At 49.0% G+C, this 20,504-nt stretch overlaps 2 protein-coding genes, 1 non-coding gene and 1 pseudogene across 3 annotated transcripts; 2 read left to right on the top strand and 2 right to left on the bottom strand.

Annotated features, from left to right (window-relative positions):
* Positions 1-398: 398 nt before the first annotated feature.
* Positions 399-938, top strand: LOC136508365 (uncharacterized). The gene has a single exon (XM_066503024.1). It carries the CDS (start codon positions 461-463, stop codon positions 815-817), a length of 357 nt encoding a protein of 118 aa, XP_066359121.1. The 5' UTR covers positions 399-460; the 3' UTR covers positions 818-938.
* Positions 939-3,426: 2,488 nt separating this feature from the next.
* LOC136469748 (protein EARLY STARVATION 1, chloroplastic) lies at positions 3,427-11,300 on the top strand. Its single transcript, XM_066467823.1, has 15 exons — positions 3,427-3,946; positions 4,208-4,299; positions 4,458-4,651; positions 5,212-5,251; positions 5,475-5,556; positions 6,100-6,177; positions 6,263-6,388; positions 6,747-6,868; positions 7,296-7,335; positions 7,704-7,778; positions 7,883-8,052; positions 8,984-9,757; positions 10,558-10,678; positions 10,757-10,944; positions 11,042-11,300. Exons 1-15 carry the CDS (start codon positions 3,675-3,677, stop codon positions 11,134-11,136), a joined length of 2,469 nt encoding a protein of 822 aa, XP_066323920.1. The 5' UTR covers positions 3,427-3,674; the 3' UTR covers positions 11,137-11,300.
* A 134-nt stretch (positions 11,301-11,434) lies between these two features.
* On the bottom strand, positions 11,435-19,065 carry LOC136449653 (butanoate--CoA ligase AAE1-like; annotated as a pseudogene).
* On the bottom strand, positions 17,208-17,344 carry LOC136512242 (small nucleolar RNA Z247). Its single transcript, XR_010773014.1, has one exon. It is a non-coding gene; the product is annotated as a small nucleolar RNA Z247 (small nucleolar RNA).
* Positions 19,066-20,504: the final 1,439 nt, after the last annotated feature.

Raw genomic sequence — 20,504 nt, 5'->3', positions numbered from 1 at the left:
ATCAATTCTATAGAAATTTCATATAATTCGTAGGACTCTAGACCTTTATATAGTTTCTCCATTTTGCTTTGTTCCAGAGGTGATCCAAAGAGAGCTCGCTCTTCTCGTCTCGTCGCATGACGCTATTCCGTACCTATAGGTAAGCAGTTTCGGCTCTGAAACGACGGCGGCGCCGGCGGCATTTCGGCATGGTGACGTCCACGAGTCACGTCCAGCGACATCGGAGGCACCGACCAACCCCAGGTGTCCCGATCTCCCCCACGCGGCCATGCAGCATTGCAGCCTCTGCCGCACGCGCATCCCCGCCGCTACACGTGTGCTCACCACTGAGAATCTGAGAGGCTGACTCTCCCGTCCCGTCCCGTCCCGAACTCCCGATCCATCCACCACGCAGCTATAAAGGCAGGCCAGTGGGCGCACTGCCATTTCTGTACCCGTGTCGAACACCCCAGAGCTAGCAATGGCGGAGAGGCTGGTGCCGAGCACGAAGAAGGCGATGGAGCACCGGGAGAAGAAGCCCAAGGTGCCGTCGAGCGACCTGGTGACGCTGGTGGCGGGGCAGCAGCCGCAGCTGCAGCGGGAGCACCAGCCGCCCAACATCTCGGAGATGAACCCGCTCACGCGGGAGGCGTACGGCGGCGGGATGTACGGGACGGAGGAGGGCGGCCGGAGGGACCCCGCGCGGCCGCGTGCCAGCGCCACGCAGAGCGCCGACGGGCCCGAGGAGCAGCGTGCGCCTCGGAGGCCTAACCACCCGCCGCCGCCGTCCACCGGCGACCGCGACCTCGACATCACCGGACAGTCCTACATCCAGTAGTAGCCGCCTGTGCGGCTGTGCCGAGCACCGCGCTTGGCCTTGGCGTGTACGTTTTGGTGTTTTTTTTTGTTATACAAGTACGTGCCAAGTTATACACGTCGCTCTGTTACGACGTACAGTAGTAGCAGTCGCCAACGAATAAAGGTGTGGGCTTGGGCTTGCAGAAAGCCCAAAAAGGACCCCCCCCCCCCCCCCGTAACAAAGCGCAGTGGCACTTGCCGCCGTCATCATACTCGTCCCATTTGTTCCGTTCAGTTCAGTTGGCTCAGCATCTCGCAGAATTCGGCAAAGAAATGTTTTTAACTTTTAATAATCTCGCACGCGTTTTTTTTTAAAGATGAAGACGCAACAAATGCAAATGCCGAAGACAAAATGGAACTGAACTCTGCGATGCGACGGTGCCACGGGCGAGATCGGTCTGGAAATCTCCAGCCAAAGCCACTGTTCCACGCATATTTTCCGCGACAGCAGCAGACGGGATGGCTCCACTCCGAACGCACCGCAGCCAAGCGCTGGTACGTTCCAAAACCCAAGCGCACCCCCCCCCCCCCCCCCCCCCGTCAAGCGTCAATGCTTATCCGCTTTGCCGAGCCTGCGGCATGGCTAGCAGGGGGAAGCAGAAAGAGGAAAACATACATCCACGGCCCGCAGCGCGTCGCCCCGGTCCCTCCCTCCGAGTCACCAACCCCGAGGCAGCAATTTTATCCACTCGCGCGGTCGCCGTCGGGTGAAAAGGTACGGCGGCCCCGGCGGCAACGGGCCAAACCGCCACGCCGGTGGAGGATGGATAGTCCTGGCTCGCCCTCGGCGAAGCTGAGCCACGAGTTACCTCAACGACAACCGTCATGTCCGAAAAAAATATTATTTATTGATTGAAAAAATACTGACCTATAAGTCAAGTGAATCGGACGAACACCTGGCCGCGTCTTGTCTGCCACGTGTGAACCGGTTCCCCGTGCTCCCGTCGGCGTGGAGGATCCGTGGCCGCGAGAGCCGGCGCTTTTCCACGTAACTTTGCCGGGGGCCTGATCCTGATCCGGTTTCGGCCGCCACGTTGGTCCAGGAAGCGTTGTCCACATGTTCCTGGTCACGTGGAGCCACGTCGGACGTGACACCGCAAAGGAGTACATGAACTTTTTGAAGTAGCAGTACCTTTGTACTGGCATGTCGGCCGGTAACGTGGTGTAGGCATATAGAATCATTTCGAAATGTTGCCAGTGCAATTCACAATACTTATTACGACACTTAGTTGCGGTAAGAACTCGATATATTACTCAGCCAATTGCCCTTGCTGGGGGGGTGGGGGGGGGGGGGGGGGTGGGGGGGTGGGTGTATATTGTGCGTCCTCGGGAGGAAAACTTGTAGCGTGCGTGAGACACAAGCCCCGTAAGACAAGGTGCGAGCTTCTATGATAATCGTGTCACGTTGAAATGCCCGCATGGTGATGGCGCCCCATAAGCTAGGCGCTCATTTTCTTACTCACCATGCTGATCCATAAATCCAAAATGAACATTCATCTACCACCTTTTCTCATATGGGTGGTCACGTGTTTTTCTCGTTCTCATTTCATTGCACCTTCTGTTTCTGTTTCGATCCTCACATATATTAAGATTTAAACTTAATCTTCAATCAATACTATGATCAATAATTTCTAACTAATATAATAAGCCTCTCACATGTTACTGCAGCACCCGCAACCGAATAGACCCGATATATTTGTAATAAATACACTATCAATAATATTATCATATACGATCAAGAGTCGGAATCCATTGATCACATCATTGTGGATTGCTCTTACTCCAAGCAAGTCTGGTGGTGCATCCGATCAGCGCTGAGGGAAACACAACAACTCGTGCCTGCCAACTCCACTCTTGACTGGTGGAACGTTTGAGAGAACAGTGGACGGGACAGTGTCGCAGCGGAGCTGATTCCATCTTTGCGTTGGTTGCTTGGGAACTCTGCAAAGAAAGGAATGCAAGGTGCTTCCATGGAGCAAGCACTCAGGTGCCCGGACTGCTCAAACTCATCAAGTACGAGGCAGAGTCGTGGGTGCAAGCCGGCATGAAGAACCTAGATTGTCTTCTTCAGCGAGTAATAGAGTAGTACAATGTATCTTTGGGGAGGGCATATGCTTAATGGATTTCTAAAAAGCCCTCCGCCCTTGTAATCAAATTTCTCCCTACTTATATAATACAAAACCGCGCAAATCTTTTGTATGATCGAGAAAAAATATAATCATAACCAAACGGATAATTAAAGGAAACTACAGGAGGGAAAACGGCTTCCATTTTCCTCAAACTTTTATCGTTGTGACATTTGAATAATGAGCATATACAAATCATATTGTTTTTTTAATGCAGTCACCACTACCCAAATCATTATCCTCCCCAATTTGGCAGCGCAGCCACGGTTTGCATTCGTGACATGGTCCCACGTCACATTCTCCCCTGACACACAACCAGGCCGGTCTGAAACTCTGAATCTACCGCCACCGACAAGTGGGTCCGGCCACCCCACCTTCTCCCTTCTTCGTCTCCGTCTCTCTCCCAGCCACATATCATCGGGGACGCGCCCCCTCGCCATTCTCCATCCCAACAATCTTCATCAAAGATCTAATAAAACCCATAGAAACTTCTCTCGTTTCTCTCTCCTCGGCCCCGCGGGAGCGAACCCCTATCAGTCGCTCTCGTTGGCTCGGAGCAGCGATGCGCACCGCCTGCCTCCGCCCCACCATTCGTATAAAACCCTCCCCTCCGCCTCCCTCCTTCCGCCACTGCTAGGCTCATCCCCACCCCAACCAGCCTCGGCCCCCGCCGCCGCCCGCCACGGTCCCGCCTCGCCGTGGCATGAGAAGATGGCCGCGTGCTCCAGGGGCCTCGCGTGGCCGCCGTTCGATGTGACCACGGCGAGGGGGGCGGCGTCCTGGCCGCGCCGGCGTGCCGCGATCCGGTGCTGCTGCGCCGGGGCCGACTCGGAGCCGCGGAGGCGACTCTCGAGGGCGGCCGCGGTCGCGCCCGAGCGCGCCGAGGAGTGGCGCATCGATGGGAACAAGCCATCCGCCGCGGCACCGGGCCGGCGGCGCGCCAGCCTCACCGCTATGCCCCCGCTCCCCTTCCCTGCACCTCGGTACGTGGGAGGACGGCTGGCCACGTCGCATCTGGGGGATTTTTTTTAGTTCTAAGGACTTGTAGAGTGTGCCCGGCCTCGCATTCAGTCGATTGCATCATTCCGACATTTGTTTTTTTTTTTTTTTGTGCTAATTTAGATTGTGCAATGACAGGTTATCGTGCCAATGCTTTTATCAGAAGCCTCACATATTGTACTAGTTCAATGCACATTGCTTAGGGAATGGAATTCTGACACTCATTTTTTTGTTTACTAGTATAGTTCTAGAAGGCCGTTCAAGCAACAGGACTTCTACCCGCGGTGCACCCGGAGGGGGCCGGCTCCTCAATCCCATGATACCCCGCCCAAGAGAGGTTGGTCCCTTGCTGACATTGTCAATTCCAAAGAACATTCCCACAGGAATGTCGGTTTACTGCGAAATGAAATGATCCCACTTGTAGAGCCGAGTCCCAATTTTAGATCTCTGTTTTGCTAAGGAAATGCACGTGTTTGTTTGGCACCTGCCTTATAGACACTGGTATTGCTAGTGAGAAGGAATGGGGAATCAACTTGCCGGCTGAAGCAGTCAAGGAGTCTGGAATAAATGAAGATGGAAGCACTTGGTACAGGGAGAGTGGAGAAGATATTGGCGAGAACGGGTACCGCTGCCGCTGGACAAGAATGGGAGGACAGAACCATGATGGTTCCACCGAATGGAAAGAGACTGTATGTTTTTGGCTCTTTACATTCAATTTCCTTTACAACATGCTTTCAGCTTTAAATAAGTGGTGCGGGGTTTCTGCCTTCTGCATTTAATCTTACTTTTATTTACTTGATGTGCTTGAGTTGGAATTCAACTTTAAGCACAATATACAAGTTCCTACTACCTTTTTATAACTATTATGTGTCTGCCAATATGACTTTTAGTGTTTGGGTTTGCTTTGATTTTCTTGATGCTAAATTTTGAACATTTGTAGCATTACCTTTTGAATTTAGGTAATTCCATAGTCATGATAATTATTGAATCGCTCAAAAACTCTAGCATGCACACTGGAGCATGCAAGCTTTCATCTGGCTTCAACTTCACTGTACTCAATCCGGCTTACAGGTTTGAGACTGTAAGACCCCAAAGCTAAACACTCAACTCCATTGAAAATTACAAAATACTGCTCTAAGAACCATTCTTTTTCATTAAAGGACCTACTTAAGTTTGCAAGTTCAGTAATCTTGTTGTTTAGTTTACTTCAAGTCTTAACAACATTGTGTAACATTATTCTGTGTGGCAGTGGTGGGAGAAAAGTGACTGGACTGGATATAAGGAATTAGGTATGCAAATTATTCTTTTATACTGGAGGCTCTTCCTCTTTGATAGCATAGTCATATTATCAATCAAAGTGTTTAATCAGCATGATTCTTGTGCATGAGCACGCAAATTTCGTTCGTAGCTATGTTCAATGCCTTTGCTTTTTGTTCTTTAATTTATGCTTATTGCTTGCATCTGTTACAAACTCGTGACTGACTTTTCGATGTAATAATTATAAAACATTAGGTGCGGAGAAATCTGGGAAGAATGCTGAAGGCGATTCTTGGTGGGAGAAATGGAAAGAAGTTCTGTACCAAGATGAATGGAGGTAAATTAGCTAAATTGTAGATTCAGATATTTTAAGTATACCTGTCCTGCCCTTGTGTTGGACACAAGGTTTAATCTCAACTGCAAGCTTAACTCACCTTTTTTGTAACATAGAGATGTATACAGACTTTCTTTTATCCTTATTTTTTAAGGCTACTTTGAAATCAATGGTGATTCCGTAGCTCTGCTGAGAACTTAAGATTAGTTTTCATCTGTTTGCAGCTTATAACATTGTATAATAGTTATACATCCATGCTATTTAGATCATTAGATCCGAAATTTAGTGTGCTGTTATTGCACGGACAGGATTCCAATACAATCTGCAAACAAATGATCAGCTATGTCATTGTTCTTGATACCTATTTGGAGATCCAGCCCATCCATTGGTGTTTCTGTCAGTATGTGTCGGACTTCTAGCCCAACCTTTTGCTTAAACTATACCTGCCATATGTGTCAGTTTCTTCATTGATATCCACATCCAAAGCTAGAAGTTAGAACAATCTCACTTGAGGGACACTGACATGGTTTACCTTGTCCAATACAGCAATCTTGCAAGAATAGAGAAAAGTGCTGAAAAACAAGCAAAATCAGGTGTAGAAAATGCTGGGTGGTATGAGAAATGGTGAGAAATGGATCATATTTTTGCATGATTCTGGTTGAACGTCTTCTGTAAAGTTATTTTTACTGATCAATTTTCTCTATAACAGGTGGGAGAAATATGATGCCAAAGGTTGGACAGAAAAAGGTGCTCAGAAATATGGAAGGTTGAATGAGCAGTCCTGGTGGGAGAGATGGGGTGAACATTATGATGGCCGTGGATTTGTTTTGAAATGGTGAGCCTCTTAATGTTTTCACCACTAGTTATGTGGCCATATAAGATAATCCTTATACAGCTGGTGTTGTGCTTAATCTTCAATGTTTATTGCCTGAATCCGACAGCAGTGTATTTTGTTGCTTATTATGTGTTTGCATGTTCATTGGTTGGTTAATTACACTAAGATACGCGTCTGACACTGGCATATAGTTTATAGTGTGATAGTGTGATAGGGAGTTTTTCTGAGGGACAACTTGATGCCTTCTATTTCAATTTTGTACTGACAGTTCAGACATTGGAAAGCTGTTTTGGTACTTTGTCTGCTCGACTGCCAGTGGTGGTTGATAACACCTGCATTGCATGAATGTTCTTAACAGGACAGATAAGTGGGCAGAGACAGACTTAGGCACCAAATGGGGGGACAAGTGGGAGGAAAAATTCTTTGCAGGAATTGGTTCTCGACAAGGGGAGACATGGCATGTATCTCCTGGCGGTGAACGTAAGATCCATCACCACTAAATACTGTATGTGCACCTCATTTTTCTCACATGTATGCAAGTAACTAAGATATGGTACTCCCTCCAATTGCAAAACATAACATGTTTTTTAGAATACGCTAATCATTTTCTAAGTATGACCATCATGACAGAAAACATTTAGGTTTGCCATTTGATGTTTTTTATGCTAGTTTCATTTTATGCGAAAACGGTCGCTTGAAGACCATGCGAATTTCCAAACATGTTTTGAAATCTAGGCGAGTATATCAGCGCACCTTTATATCATGTATACTTTTGAAATGTGCTACAGCCTTTTATCATTCCATTTTGATGGTGCTGGACCTACTACTTTATGATGGAGATATAAAGTGTCACCTTTTGCTTGGAATAATATGTAGGCTGATACTTCACTTGTGTTGAAACTTTCAGGCTGGTCAAGAACTTGGGGAGAAGAACACTTTGGTAATGGGTACGTGACATAATAATGTTTTGGTCTAGCATTGTACATATCATTTGACTGGAATTTGGGCTGCATTTAGACTACAGACTTTTCAAACATCTTATTAGTATTTTATACTGGAGAGTTTTCCCAACATATTTGCCCTGTTCGCTTGGCTTATAAGCCGTACTTTTTCAGCCAACGAACAGTATTTTTCTCTCACAACAAATCGGCCAACAGTACTTTCAGCCATGGCTTATCAGCCAAGCGAACAGGGCAGCATGTAAATGTTTATTATTTAGATATTGATACTAGTAGTAAATCGTTTCAAAGTCGAACTATTCTGTTCTGTTGCTACAAATGGATCACAACTAAGCCATATTTGTCTTGGATTTCAGGAAAGTCCACAAGTATGGAAAGAGCACAACTGGCGAGAGCTGGGATTTGGTAGTCGACGAGGAGACATACTATGAGTAAGACTTTTGTTCCGCTGATGCTCTGAAACATCTCCTTGGCGCTAATATATCCAAGGGTTGGCCACATTTGAATCTCATCGGTTTGCAAACATTTGAACCAGGGCGGAGCCCCATTATGGATGGGCCGATGTGGTCGGAGACTCGACACAGCTGCTGTCCATACAACCCGTGGAGAGGCCACCCGGAGTGTTCCCGGCCATCGACTTCAGCTCCGCGCCCCCACCAAAGGACGCTCCGCCCGGCATGCCTCCTTCTTCCCCTCTGGATGGAGAGGATTAGATCTGCCAGCACAAACGAATTTTTCTTTCTACTATTAGGCTCCAAATTTTGCCTGTAAGGGAAACATTCTTTGTAGGAAGTTGATGGACCCCGTTTCCTGCGTCCGTTCGTTCATTGGTTGGTTCATTCTTTGCTACGCTTGCCTTTCCTCCCAAACATGGCCTAGCGTTCCTCTGATTGGGATATTTTTGCTTGGGAACCAGTTGAATGAAATAATCAAACGGCCCCCCACGGTTGTGTTGCCCCTGTGTGCTTGCTAATGCTCGCTGAAGATAAGCCTCTGTACTTCCGACTTGGTCTCAAGGCAGTGGACAAAGCTTTCCACAGCACGAACGCGCTTAAGCTCAGTGCGCGTCCGCGTGATGTCGACAGGTCTACCTCAGGTCGCTGGAAACTCGCCAACTCGGCCATTTTCCTCGCGTCCAAGGTCCAGCCAGGCTGTCTCGGTCGTCGGTCGACGCCCCAGGCCATCATCGATAAAGGCTAATAATACAGCCGGTTTAATGACTGTAAGGTTTTTTCAGTCTTCTTTCAGCCCACTCATATAGTAGTTGGCTCTTTACAGTTAATACATGGTCCACTTGTCTCTCTTACATACTTTCTTAGTTCTTTGCCCACACCAGCTGTAAGCTTACAAGCCACTTCTCCTCTCTCTTCTCCTCTCTCTCGTCCATCTTAGCATTTAATCGACTTACAGCATACTATTATACTTCTCTAACGCCCGTCGGAAGCCGGAAGCCGGAGCTAGTGCGACCAGGCCACTCGGCCCACCGGAAAGCCCTCGCATTTTCCCTGTGCCGGCCAGATTTCCACGAGTTCGACCTCCGGAGCTTCTCCACATGAATTTTTCAGAAAAGTACAGTTCCTCCATTTTTCTTTCAAGGCAACCAAACGGAGAGGGGTCCACAGCGCGAGCATTTAAGCCACTCGACTCGAGCCCGTCAAACAAGCACTCAAACCTCCCTCCCTCCCTCCCAAGCCTATTTGGCTATTTCCCATTTCCCCTCGCCGCGGCGCAGGCAGCAGCATGACGCCGTTCGCCGCCCGCCTGGCCGCACCGGCCGCCTTGGCCGCGCTGCTCCTCTTCCTGCTCGCGGCGCCGGCCTCGGCTACCAACTTCACCTGCGAGGCGGTGGACAAAACGTGCCAGTCAGCCATCGGCTACGCGGTGCCGAACGCCACCACCTACGGCGAGCTGGTCACCCGGTTCAACACCACGACGACGCTCGCGGAGCTCCTGGGTGCCAACGGCCTCCCCGCGTCCACGCCGGCCTCGAAGCCGCTGGCAGCAAAGACCACGGTCCGCGTCCCGTTCCGGTGCCGGTGCGGGAGCAACGGCGTGGGGCAGTCGGACGGGGGCCCCATCTACGTGGTGTACCCGCAGGACGGGCTGGACCACATCGCCCGGGAGGTGTTCGACGCCTTCGTCACCTACCAGGAGATCGCCACCGCCAACAACATCACCAACGTTAACCTCATCCAGATCGGGCAGAAGCTGAGGATCCCGCTGCCCTGCACCTGCGACCAGGTGGACGGCGCCGACGTGATGCACTTTGCGTACAGCGTCGCCAAGGGGGACGACCCGCCTGGAATCGCCGCCAAGTTCGGGGTGAACGAGAACACGCTGCTGAGTGTGAATAAGATCACCGCCCCCAATAGCCTGCAGCAGGGGCAGATCCTGGATGTCCCCCTCCCTGGTAAGCGTGTTCTCTCTTCGTCTTACTACGCTCCTGAGTACACATGTTGCTTCCAGTCTTATGAATCCAAACCTAGTTGTGAATTGTGAGGATGATGGAGTGAAAAATGCTAGTAGTTCTGCTTAGGACGTAGGAGACATAGAAGTGGTGAAATTTTTGTTACAAGAAGAAAGATGACTTCATGACTGGGAAGCAGAGGGATTTGTTGTTTCGCTTTCATAAATTCCTCCTAGGTGACATATAGGTCTGCTAAATGCCCAAATCAAATGTAGGGTTCTATAATATATTGTTTAGACAATTGGATTGAACAATGGTTCCGTTGGGTGTAGATTCTTTTAAAAAAGATCTGTTGACGACTTGGTGAGCTGGACAAGGTTGTTGCACATGCATGTTTCCGTTGTTCAAAGAGGGAGAGACCTCATAGGCTCAGCTCAGACCACCACTATGGACGGCATGGAGCATTTAGACAAGTCGCTATTGGTTCATCCTGTGTGGCAGGACAAGTCCACCTATTTGAATATTCAAGAAACCACAACTCAGAATTCGTTTAAGATATCAACTTTTTATTCATATAAGTTGTTATACGTTGCTATCACCGGATAAACTGTCTGACTTCGTGTCTGAACATGCGACTAGCACAGAAAAGCTAACTCTGACTGCTCACAAGTCACAATTGTCAAAGATATTTGGACACATCCTTTTGACTACTACTCAATCTCTCTCTTTTCTGTTTCATGATAACAAAAGGGATTTCGCAACCCGGTATTTACTAACTGTTCATGGAATTTCTGTGCTCGCAGTTTGCCAGTCATCGATCAGCAACACGTCGGCTGATTACAACCTGCTCGTCCCGAATGGCACCTACGTGCTCACCGCAGACGACTGCATCCAGTGCAAATGCAGTGCAAGCAACTACGAGCAGTAAGCTCCCATTTCTCGTTTGCCGTCTCTAGATCAGGGACCATGACGATTCACAATTGTTTCCCATGTGATTACCAGCCTAGACTGCAGTCCAGTGCAAGGCAGAGGGTGCCCGGCAGTGCCGGCGTGCAGTGGAGGCCTGACGCTTGGGGGGGCCAACGGCACCGATTGCGCGTCCAGGATGTGCGCGTACAGTGGTTATACCAACACCACGCCTATCGCCATACATACCAGCCTTGTGCCTGCAAATGAGACTGCGTGCCAGAGTAACAGCCTGCAACTCTGCAGCCGTTAACATTTTTTTGAGCATATTGTGTGCCTGAACTGTGATAGGTTTCTGATTGTTTGGTACTTTGGTCTCAGAGGGAGGAGCTGCGAGATCGGAGTTTGCCGGGTCCATGTGGAGGACGTCCGTTATCGCCTTCCACATGGCGCTGATAATGATCTGCTTCCTTTGATGCTACAGAGGTTAGAGCTGTAGATGGTATATGATGTGCCACTGTCAGATACTCGGATTGCTGTTGTAACTTACGAGTGATGTTTACGTTGCTCTGGTTCATCCAGATTTTGTTGGCGATTGGTCTAGCTGTTTGAATAAATAAAGCAAACATAAGTTTGCATCTGGGATGAATAGCCAAGTCCTGTTATATCATTTCACCATACAAGTTCATGTGCAACATGGTGGTTACGAAAGCATAAGTGCATGACTGAATTCCCGGCTGCTCTGATCGATGGTGGCTAAGCAGAGTTGACCAAGATAAACTATCAGCAGGTTGCCACGAATATAATGGCCTGTTCCCAGAAACAAGTCAACTAGAGCCTGCTTCGATCTGGCTTGCGCAGGCTTCCCATGGCACTGGCCTTCTCCCGGAGCAGATACTTCTGCGTCTTGCCGGTGGAAGTCTTGGGGAGGTCGCTGAACACCACCGTCCTGGGCGCCATGGAGTGCGGCAGCCGTGCCCGGCAGAAGCCGATGATGTCATCCGCGGTGGCCGTCACCCCGTCCTTGAGCGTGACGAACGCGCACGGCGTCTCGCCCCAGTGGTCGTCGGGCCGCGCGACCACCGCGGCGTCGAGCACCGCGGGGTGCCCGAACAGCACCGACTCCACCTCGATGGAGCTGATGTTCTCGCCGCCCGAGATGATGATGTCCTTGGACCGGTCCTTGAGCTGGATGTACCCGTCCGGGTGGCGCACGCCGAGGTCCCCCGTGCGCAGCCACCCGCCGCGCATGGCCTCCTCCGTGGCGACCTTGTCCTTGTAGTACCCGCTCATGACCGTGTTCCCGCGGAGCATGGACCTCGCCGACGGCGCGCCCGTCGGAGGGCAAGGTCTCCATGGTCACCGGGTCCTTGATGGCGACCTCCTGGAGCATGGTGCGGGCGACGCCCTGCAGCGCCCTGATCCGGGCGTGCTCCGCGGGTGGCAGCGCGTTCCACTCGGGCTTCCACACGCACGTCGTCGCCGGCCCGTACGTGTCGGTGAGGCCGTACCCGTGCACTGTGAAAATGGTAGGAATGTGACGCTCTCTTAGCATGTGTTTGGTTTTGGGACGATGTGGGTTGGGTTGGAGTCGACCCACTTTTATGGGTCGGAGCTGACACATCTCGTATTTGGATGAGTGGGTCGGAGCCGACCCAGTCTTTTGTTTGGTTGAAGAGGTTGAGAGGGTTGGGATGGATGTCCTTTTAACACCGTTAGTTCTGGACCCCACCTGTCAGCTGCGGGGCCCACCAGTCAGCCTCTTCTTCTTTTTTCCTCCCTTCCTCTTCTACCTTCTTCCTCCTCCCCGCACGGCTCCTCTCCTGGCTCCTCCCGTAGGCCCCTGCTCTCCCTCCGACGTGGGCTGCCTCCCCAATTCCTCCCCGACGCCGTGCCGCCTCCGGCTCCACCCGACGCCGGGCGCTGCCTCCCCGACTCCTCCCCGGCCGCTCCCTCCCTCCCGGCCGCCTCCTCGCCGCCTCCGCCGGCCGCTCCCTCCCTCCCTCCGTCGGGCGCTGCTCGCTCCCTCCTCGCCGCACCGCGCTAGGCCGCTCCTCCCGCGCACGGACGCGCGCGTGCAACGGACGGACGCAACGTCCGTCGATGCAGGTCGATGCAACGTCCGTCGAGGGCTAAGGGCCAGGGGCTCGTCCCGCGTCGGAGGGCGGGGGCCGGGAGCCGGAGGTCGCACGGAGCTACGCCATGGCCGAAGCATCCGGGCATCGCTGGGCGCCGGAGGTCGCCCATGCCGGCGATGGAGAAGCATCCGAGCAACCCGCGTCTACGCTCGCCAACGGAGATGGAACGACGTCCATCTGGGTCGAGATGATTTCTCCGATTTGGAGGTACCCAACGAACCCGCATCTAGAGAGAATATACCTTGTGCGGGATGAACCCAACCCACTGATTCTAGAACCAAACAACAGATCATCTGGGACGAACCCGGGATATCCCAGTTGAACCCGCAAACCAAACACATGGTTAGGCTCACGGCTTCGTGTTAATATAGTCAGAAAGAGTCTCTGGCGTGGCGGTACAATCTATACAATAAGAAGAAGTTAACTACTTTGATAACTCTAGATTACATCACAAGATTACATCAATCAGGAGATATCTATCCTATCTAACCGAGGTCGTGATACTTGCCTTCACCCACAATCTAAGTCTGAGCGCATAACCAATTTTCAGGAGATATCAATCAACCATCAATCAATTAGATATTGCGGTCATATGATCCTATTGAATATTCTTAACATCCTCCTTCAATCACAACTTATCAGCGAGGTTGAGATTGTCTCTGAACATGACCATTTGTTTCTCTGGAAGAGGCTTAGTGAAGCCATCGGCGATCTGATCCGTAGTGCTGATGAATCTGATGGCCAGGCGCTTTGCTGCAACTTGTTCGCGTACAAAATAAAAATCGATCTCTATATGCTTGGTGCGTGCATGAAATACAGGGTTAGCCGATAGGTACTTTGCGCCAAGATTATCACACCATAAACATGTTGTCAAAGGATGTTGAATACTTAACTCATCAAGTAATTTTTGCACCCACATTACCTCTGCAGTAGCGTTGGCCAAAGACTTGTATTCAGCTTCTGTACTTGATCTTGAAACCGTGGGCTGTTTTCTTGCGCACCATGACACTAGGTTGCAACCTAGGAATACAACAAAACCGCCTGTAGATCGTCTGTGATCGGGGCAACCGGCCCAATCAGTATCTGAAAAAGCACTTACAAGCATAGAGTTAGATTTTTCTAATTTTTAACCCTAGGCCGATTGTTTCTTGTACATATCTCAATATTCTCTTCACAGCTTTCCAATGAACGGTCGTCGGTGAGTGAAGGAATTGATAAACTTTGTTGACCAAAAAAGACAGATCTGGTCATGTGAGGGTGAGATACTGGAGAGCTCCAACAATGCTCCTGTATCTGGTTGAGTCCTCCACTCCTAACCGAGTGCCACTAGTGACTGAAAGCTTTTCGGTAGTATTAAGGGGTGTTTTGACGGGTTTACACAACTGCATATTAACTCTCGTGAGGATATCAGAAGCATATCGTTCCTATGTCAAAAGCAATTCACCTTTCTTTCTTTGAACCTGTATGCCAAGAAAATAGTGAAGGTTCCCGAGATCTTTAATTGCAAAGTCCTTCTCTAAATCTCGAAGAAGAGCATCCACTGCTTCCTATGATGAACTGGCCATAATTATATCATCACCATATACAAGTATAAAGATGACATGATTTTCTTTCCGATAAAAGAATAATGATATGTCAGCTTTGGAGGAAACAAAGCCTAAACTCTAAAGTTTACCACACAACCTAGAATACCAGGCCCGTGGAGCTTATTTTAAATCATACAGGGATCTGTCAAGTTTGCATAAGTGATGTGGTTTGGTCTTATCTTCATAACCTGGTGGTTGTTTTATGTATACCTCTTCTTCAAGAAAACCATGCAAGAAAGTGTTCTGAACATCGAGTTGCCTCAAACACCAATCCTTAGATATAGCTAGAGAGAGCACAAGACGAATTGTGACTGCTTTCACAACATGACTAAAAGTATCCTCATAATTAATGTCATATCGTTGTTTGAACCCCTTTGCTACTAGGCGTGCCTTATATCTGTCAATTTTCTCATCTGATCTTCTTTTGATTTTATAGACCTACTTGCAATCTATCACATTTTTATCTTTTTGAGGTGGAACTAGATGTCAAGTTTTATTCCTGATTAATGCATCAAATTCAACATTCATAGCACGTTTCTAATTATTATCGACTAAAGCATGTTGCAAATCAATAGGACCTTCAGTGGTGGCTGCTAACTGGCCATATCGAATAGTTCCATCAGTGTAAATTTTTTGTTTGCGTATACCTTGTTGTAGACGTGTGGTGGGTCGCTGGAGAGCCGGTGCTGTAGGCGATGTAGAAGATCCGGTGGGTTGATCTGTGGCTGGCGCAGAGGATCCGATGAGCAAAGATCCGGTGGGTTGATCTGTGGCTGGCGCAGAAGATCCGGCGAGCGGCGGACCTAAGGGAGATTCTCCACCACTAGTCAAAATATTCTGTCCCCCCGTCCGCGAAGCCAGATGAGGCAAGTTCGAGACAGGTGGCGCACGTGGAGAGGATGCCGGTGGAGCTGACGCGTTCGTCACGAGCGTAGGAGCTGATGCCGCCGAATCCAAGACCGATCCTGTCGGCTCCGTAGTGGAAGGTGCAGGTGAATCAGCCTGGGAATCGCCGCCTGTTTCTGCCAAAACGGAAAATTGCTCGGGGAGCATGAAATGACGCCCGTTTCTAGCCAGATTTAGTTCGTTTGACGTCAATTTTTTTTCATGTGCTGCACGCTTAGACATAGGGTTAGTATACAGGGAATCATTATCAAAATGATCTGAAGAATTATCGTCCCCAAAATCATGTGAAGGATTTGTCAAAGTTGGAGGAAGGAGGAGAATTTCATATCGTAATCGAGCACCGACGTTTAGGTGGAGTTCGGCGAAGGGAAATACTTGTTCATCGAAGACCACGTCTCGGGAAATATAGACACGCCCTTCATTGACATCCAGACACTTAAACCCCTTGTGTATGTTACTGTATCCTAGGAAGACACAGCGTTTGGAGTGGAATTGCAACTTGCGAGCGTTATAAGGCCGTAGATTCATCCAGCATGCGCAGCCAAAAGTACAAAGAGAGGAGTAGTTTGGTGTTTGATGAAACAGGCGTTCAAGAGGAGTTTGGTTATTGATAATTTTACTAGGGAGGCGATTAATAAGAGAGGTGGCAGTGATGAAAGCTTCATCCCAAAATTTTAAGGGCATAGAAGCATGGGCTAAAAGCGAGAGAACTACTACAACAATATGGCGATGTTTGTGTTCAACGGAGCCATTTTGTTGATGTGCATAAGGGCATGAGACATGATGCGAGATGCCAATACGCTGAAAGAAGGCATTCAACTTTTGATATTCCCCTCCCCAGTCAGTTTGCATAGCGAGAATTTTTCTATCAAATTGGCATTCAACCATAGCTTGGAATTCATGAAATTTTTGAAAAACTTTAGATTTATGACGAAGTAAATAAATCCATGTAAACTTACTGAAATCATCGATGAAGCTAATGTAATAACTGTTTTTGCCAACAGAAGTGGCCGCAGGACCCCATACATCAGAAAACACAAGTTCTAAGGGACTCAATGAGATACTCGTGGATCTAGGATAGGGTAGCTGATGATTTTTGCCCTTTTGGCAAGCATCGCAAACAATTTCTTTATTCAAATTGGCAACAAAGGGAATACTATTTTTGCTAAGGACTTGCTGCACGACTACAAAAGAAGAGTGGCCGAGACGACTATGCCACCTGGACAAAGGAGACTTGACAACACCAAACGCCCCTTTATTCGATGACGGCTTAGACTTCAACAGGTATAGGCCGCCTCCACATTCCCCTCTAAGGATGGTTTTCTTAGTCGCCTGGTCCTTAATAAAAAAATAGTTGGAATGATATTCAATAAAAGCATGGTTATCGGATGTAAGACGATGAACAGATGCAATGCTTTTGTTAGCTTCAGGAACATAAAGAACATTGTTTAGGACGAGATTTTGATTTGGGGAACAAACAAAACTTCGACCAATTTGATTGATTCTCATACCCGTGCCATTAGCAGCATGAACCTTGTCGTTTCCATGTCCCTCACGTTGAGCTTCTCCAGCTCTCCCGTAATGTGGTCGGTAGCACCAGTGTCGGTGTACCAGTTGGTGTCGATCCCATATGACGCAGAGGAGGCAGATCGAGATTGCTCTGGTGGACCGATGAAGGAAGCGTCAAAACGCTTGAAGCAGCGGAGTCCGGTGTGGCCCTCCTTGCCGCAGAGCTGGCAGATGGGTTTATCGCCGTTGTAGTTCTGCCGGGGGCGCTCGCTGTTGTTGTTGTTGCCACGGTTGCGCCCGCGCCCGCGTCCTCATCCACCACCGTCGCAGTTGAAACCGCCACGGCCTCCACGTGTAGCCGTGTTAGCAGATGAACCGGATCCACCGTGCAGGAGATCCATCCGCTGTTCCCAGCTCACTAGCTGGGTGTAGAGCTCGCCCAAAGATAGCGACTCCGTGCGCGCCGCGACAACCGAGACAATTGGATTAAAATTCATGTCAAGTCCGGCTAGTACATAGGAGATGATCTCTTCATCTTCAAGACGTTTGCCGACAGCAGCCATGTCGTCAGTAAGAGATTTCATCTTGTTGAAGTAGTCGGCGATTGTAGATGAGCCCTTCTGCGCTGTGGCCAACGCCATGTGCATGTTGATGATACGGCCCCGAGACTGGGAAGCCATCATATCTGAGATCACTTTCCAGATCTCGGTCGATGTGGCGCAATTGGAGACTTGCATTTGGATCTCCTTGGAGATATTGGCGAGCAGATAGTTAACGATCTGTTGGTCCTTCGCAACCTAAGTTTCATACTCAGGATTGGGGATGAGCTCAGTTGGCTTATCGGCCGCCTTGGGGATCTGCTTCGTCGGCATCACAATGTTGGACTCGAGATAGTGCACTATCTGCGCACCGCGAAGAGCAGACAACATCTGAACGCTCCATAGGAAAAAATTCCCTTTGCCCAGCTTCTCGGTGACGGGACAACTGATTAGAGAGAACGATTGTTGAAGCACGGAAGAGGAAGCCATCGAGAATATTGTGGACTAACCTAACTCTGATTATCATGTGAAAATGGTTGGAACGTGATGTCCTCTCAGGCTCACGGCTTCGTGTTAATATAGCCAGGAAGAGCCACTGGCGTGGCGGTACAACTTGTACAACAAGAAGAAATTAACTACTTTGATAACTCTGGATTGCATCAATCAGGAGATACCTATCCTATCTAACCGAAGCCGTGATACTTGTCTTTCCCCGCAATCCAAGCCTGAGCGCACAACCAATCTTCAGGAGATATCAATCAATCATCAATCAACCAGAGATTACGGTCACGTGATCCTATTAGATATTCTTAACATGCACCACGTCGAAGCCGAGCTCGTCCATCTTGGCCAGCACCTGCGGAGGCAGCGGCGTGCCGCTCGTGGAGATGCGCACCCTCCTCGGCAACGGCTTCTGCTCCGCCGCCGGCGCGTTCACGATCATGTTGAGCACCGTGGGCGCAACGCCCGTGTTGGTCACGCCGTGGCGCACGATGTGGTCGAAGATCACCCTGGGGATCACGCTCCCGATGCAGACGCTCGTGCCGCCCTGCGCCGCGGTGCCCCACACCATGCACCACCCGTTGCAGTGGAACATGGGCACGGTCCAGAGGCAGACGAGCATGGTCGTCATCTCGTTGACCAGCACCGTGGCTAGCGAATTCAGGAACGCGCCGCGGTGGCTGTAGATGACGCCCTTGGGCCTCGACGTGGTCCCCGACGTGTAGTTCAGCGATATCGGGTCGCGCTCGTCGGCCGGCCACCGGATGTCGAAGCCGCGCGGCGCGCTACGTACTCCATGACGCTGCCGTTGCTGCTGCTGCTGGAGGCGGCGTCAGAGATCGTGATGACGAGAGGAAGCTTGTGTTTGGCGTCGGCGAGGAGCCTGAGCGCGTCACGGGCCACAGCGAGGAACTGCGACTCGACGAGGAAGACATTGGCTTTCGAGTGTTTGAGCAGGACGGACACCATGGCCGCGTCGTGGCGGGTGTTGAGCGTGCACAGGACGCCGCTGGTCATGGGCACGCTGAAATGGAGCTCGTACATCGCCGGAACGTTCGAGGCGATGACCGCGACCTGATCCGCAGCACACGGTAAAGTAGAGATCACCAGTCGTTCCTCATCACACGGAAAAGCAAACAGCTCGTCATCCTCCAGTGGCTTACCACGTCTCGGCGGCCGACGCCGAGATGCGCGAGCGCGGACGCCCCGGCGAGGCACCGCTCCAGCGTCTCCAGCGTCTCGGCGTCAGAGGCACGTAGTTTGCACCGCACCACATGGACCCATCCATGGCAGAGCGTGTGAGATGGGAGAGCTGGTCCTTGGATCAATAATCGCAACGCGACCCAACGTGGATAACGAGATGATTAACAAGATTAGAACACTTTTATAAACGAGATGACGAGGAGGCCGGCCGTATCAGTCACATTTCGTGGCATTGGTTAAGTGCAAGTGCGACATTATACTATTGTACTCATCACTGAGCCTGATTGAGGTAAAAACAAACGGAATATTGTAGTACGAACCTAACATCACGGGCACGGCATCATGCAAGCGGAATCGACTTCTTCTATGCTTACATATGGCCAGGTGAATTGAACAGGTTAAGAAACAATTTTCTTTTCTCCGTTACGCCGAACATGTTTGGATACGTTTGGTTTGAGGAATTTGGTAGTTTATCGTCTACTCATTCCCCACTTTTTCTGTTTGGTTTGTAAAATATAATAAGTTGATCCATCACCACCTCATTACTCATAAGCTAATAATTAGCATTAGTGTGAGGAATAGAGTCGTTTCACAAAATTTAAAAAATAAACTCATAATGCACCACCTCACATAGGATGGAACGAGTCCTCAAACTAAACATGCTATTGTGAATGTAGTCTCTTACTTCTATGCTAACGCAGGTTAGAAACAATTTTATTTATTTTCAAAAGCACGTGGAAATTGTTTTGTGAACTTGAAATAGATTCCTGACCGTTTGATGTGATTTTTCCTTAATTTCTCCCGCTCATCCGATGTTCCAGAGATGTTATTAGGTTCTTTTTAGATCATACTAAAATCCAAGAATACATATTTTTTCAATTAATTTTATAATTTCTTGGTCCTAAACCCTAAAGTCTTACTATATGGCTATAGTCATATTATTTATTCTAGACTCTTTATATTTGGCTATAATCGTGTATGATCCATGCGCTTTTTTAGTTTTTTTTCCATGCTCTCTAAATATAAATTTCTTAAATTAGCGATGTACTTATCCTTATGTATCAAATCAATCTCTACATGTAGTTATAATAGTTAGGTTCTAGCAGTAGATGAATAATTGCAATTTTGTGTGTGTGTGAGATAAGAATATAACTGACATAATTTTTTATTTTTCCTGATCAGAAAAATACATGAAAAAGAAAGGAGGTAGAAAAATTTGTTGATTTATGGTTAAAGAAGAAAAACAAGAAAACAGGGGGTCTGTTGAATTTCAAGTATTCAGTTTCACCAATAAGATACGGAGACTTGCTTCACATTTAGACTTGATCGACCACAATTCGACAAACCATATATATCTCCTTTTTAATGAAAAATAAAAATATGTATTATATGGACTCTCTATTCCTTCCAAATAAGACATGGACTCTTTATTTAGAAATATTGTTCCACAATTCGTATGGAA

The sequence above is a fragment of the Miscanthus floridulus genome, chromosome 1, assembly GCF_019320115.1.
Source record: "Miscanthus floridulus cultivar M001 chromosome 1, ASM1932011v1, whole genome shotgun sequence".
NCBI classification, from domain to species: Eukaryota; Viridiplantae; Streptophyta; class Magnoliopsida; order Poales; family Poaceae; genus Miscanthus; species Miscanthus floridulus.
This window is presented reverse-complemented; position numbering and strand designations above follow the sequence as displayed.

Bases quoted from the DNA above. Each gene is read 5' to 3' on its own strand.
- LOC136508365 (XM_066503024.1), top strand. From the start codon at position 461: ATGGCGGAGAGGCTGGTGCCGAGCACGAAGAAGGCGATGGAGCACCGG.
- LOC136469748 (XM_066467823.1), top strand. From the start codon at position 3,675: ATGGCCGCGTGCTCCAGGGGCCTCGCGTGGCCGCCGTTCGATGTGACC. The intron at 7,336-7,703 runs GTACGTGACATA...CTTGGATTTCAG, and splicing joins GAAGAACACTTTGGTAATGG to GAAAGTCCACAAGTATGGAA. The intron at 10,945-11,041 runs GTAACAGCCTGC...CTTTGGTCTCAG, and splicing joins AAATGAGACTGCGTGCCAGA to AGGGAGGAGCTGCGAGATCG.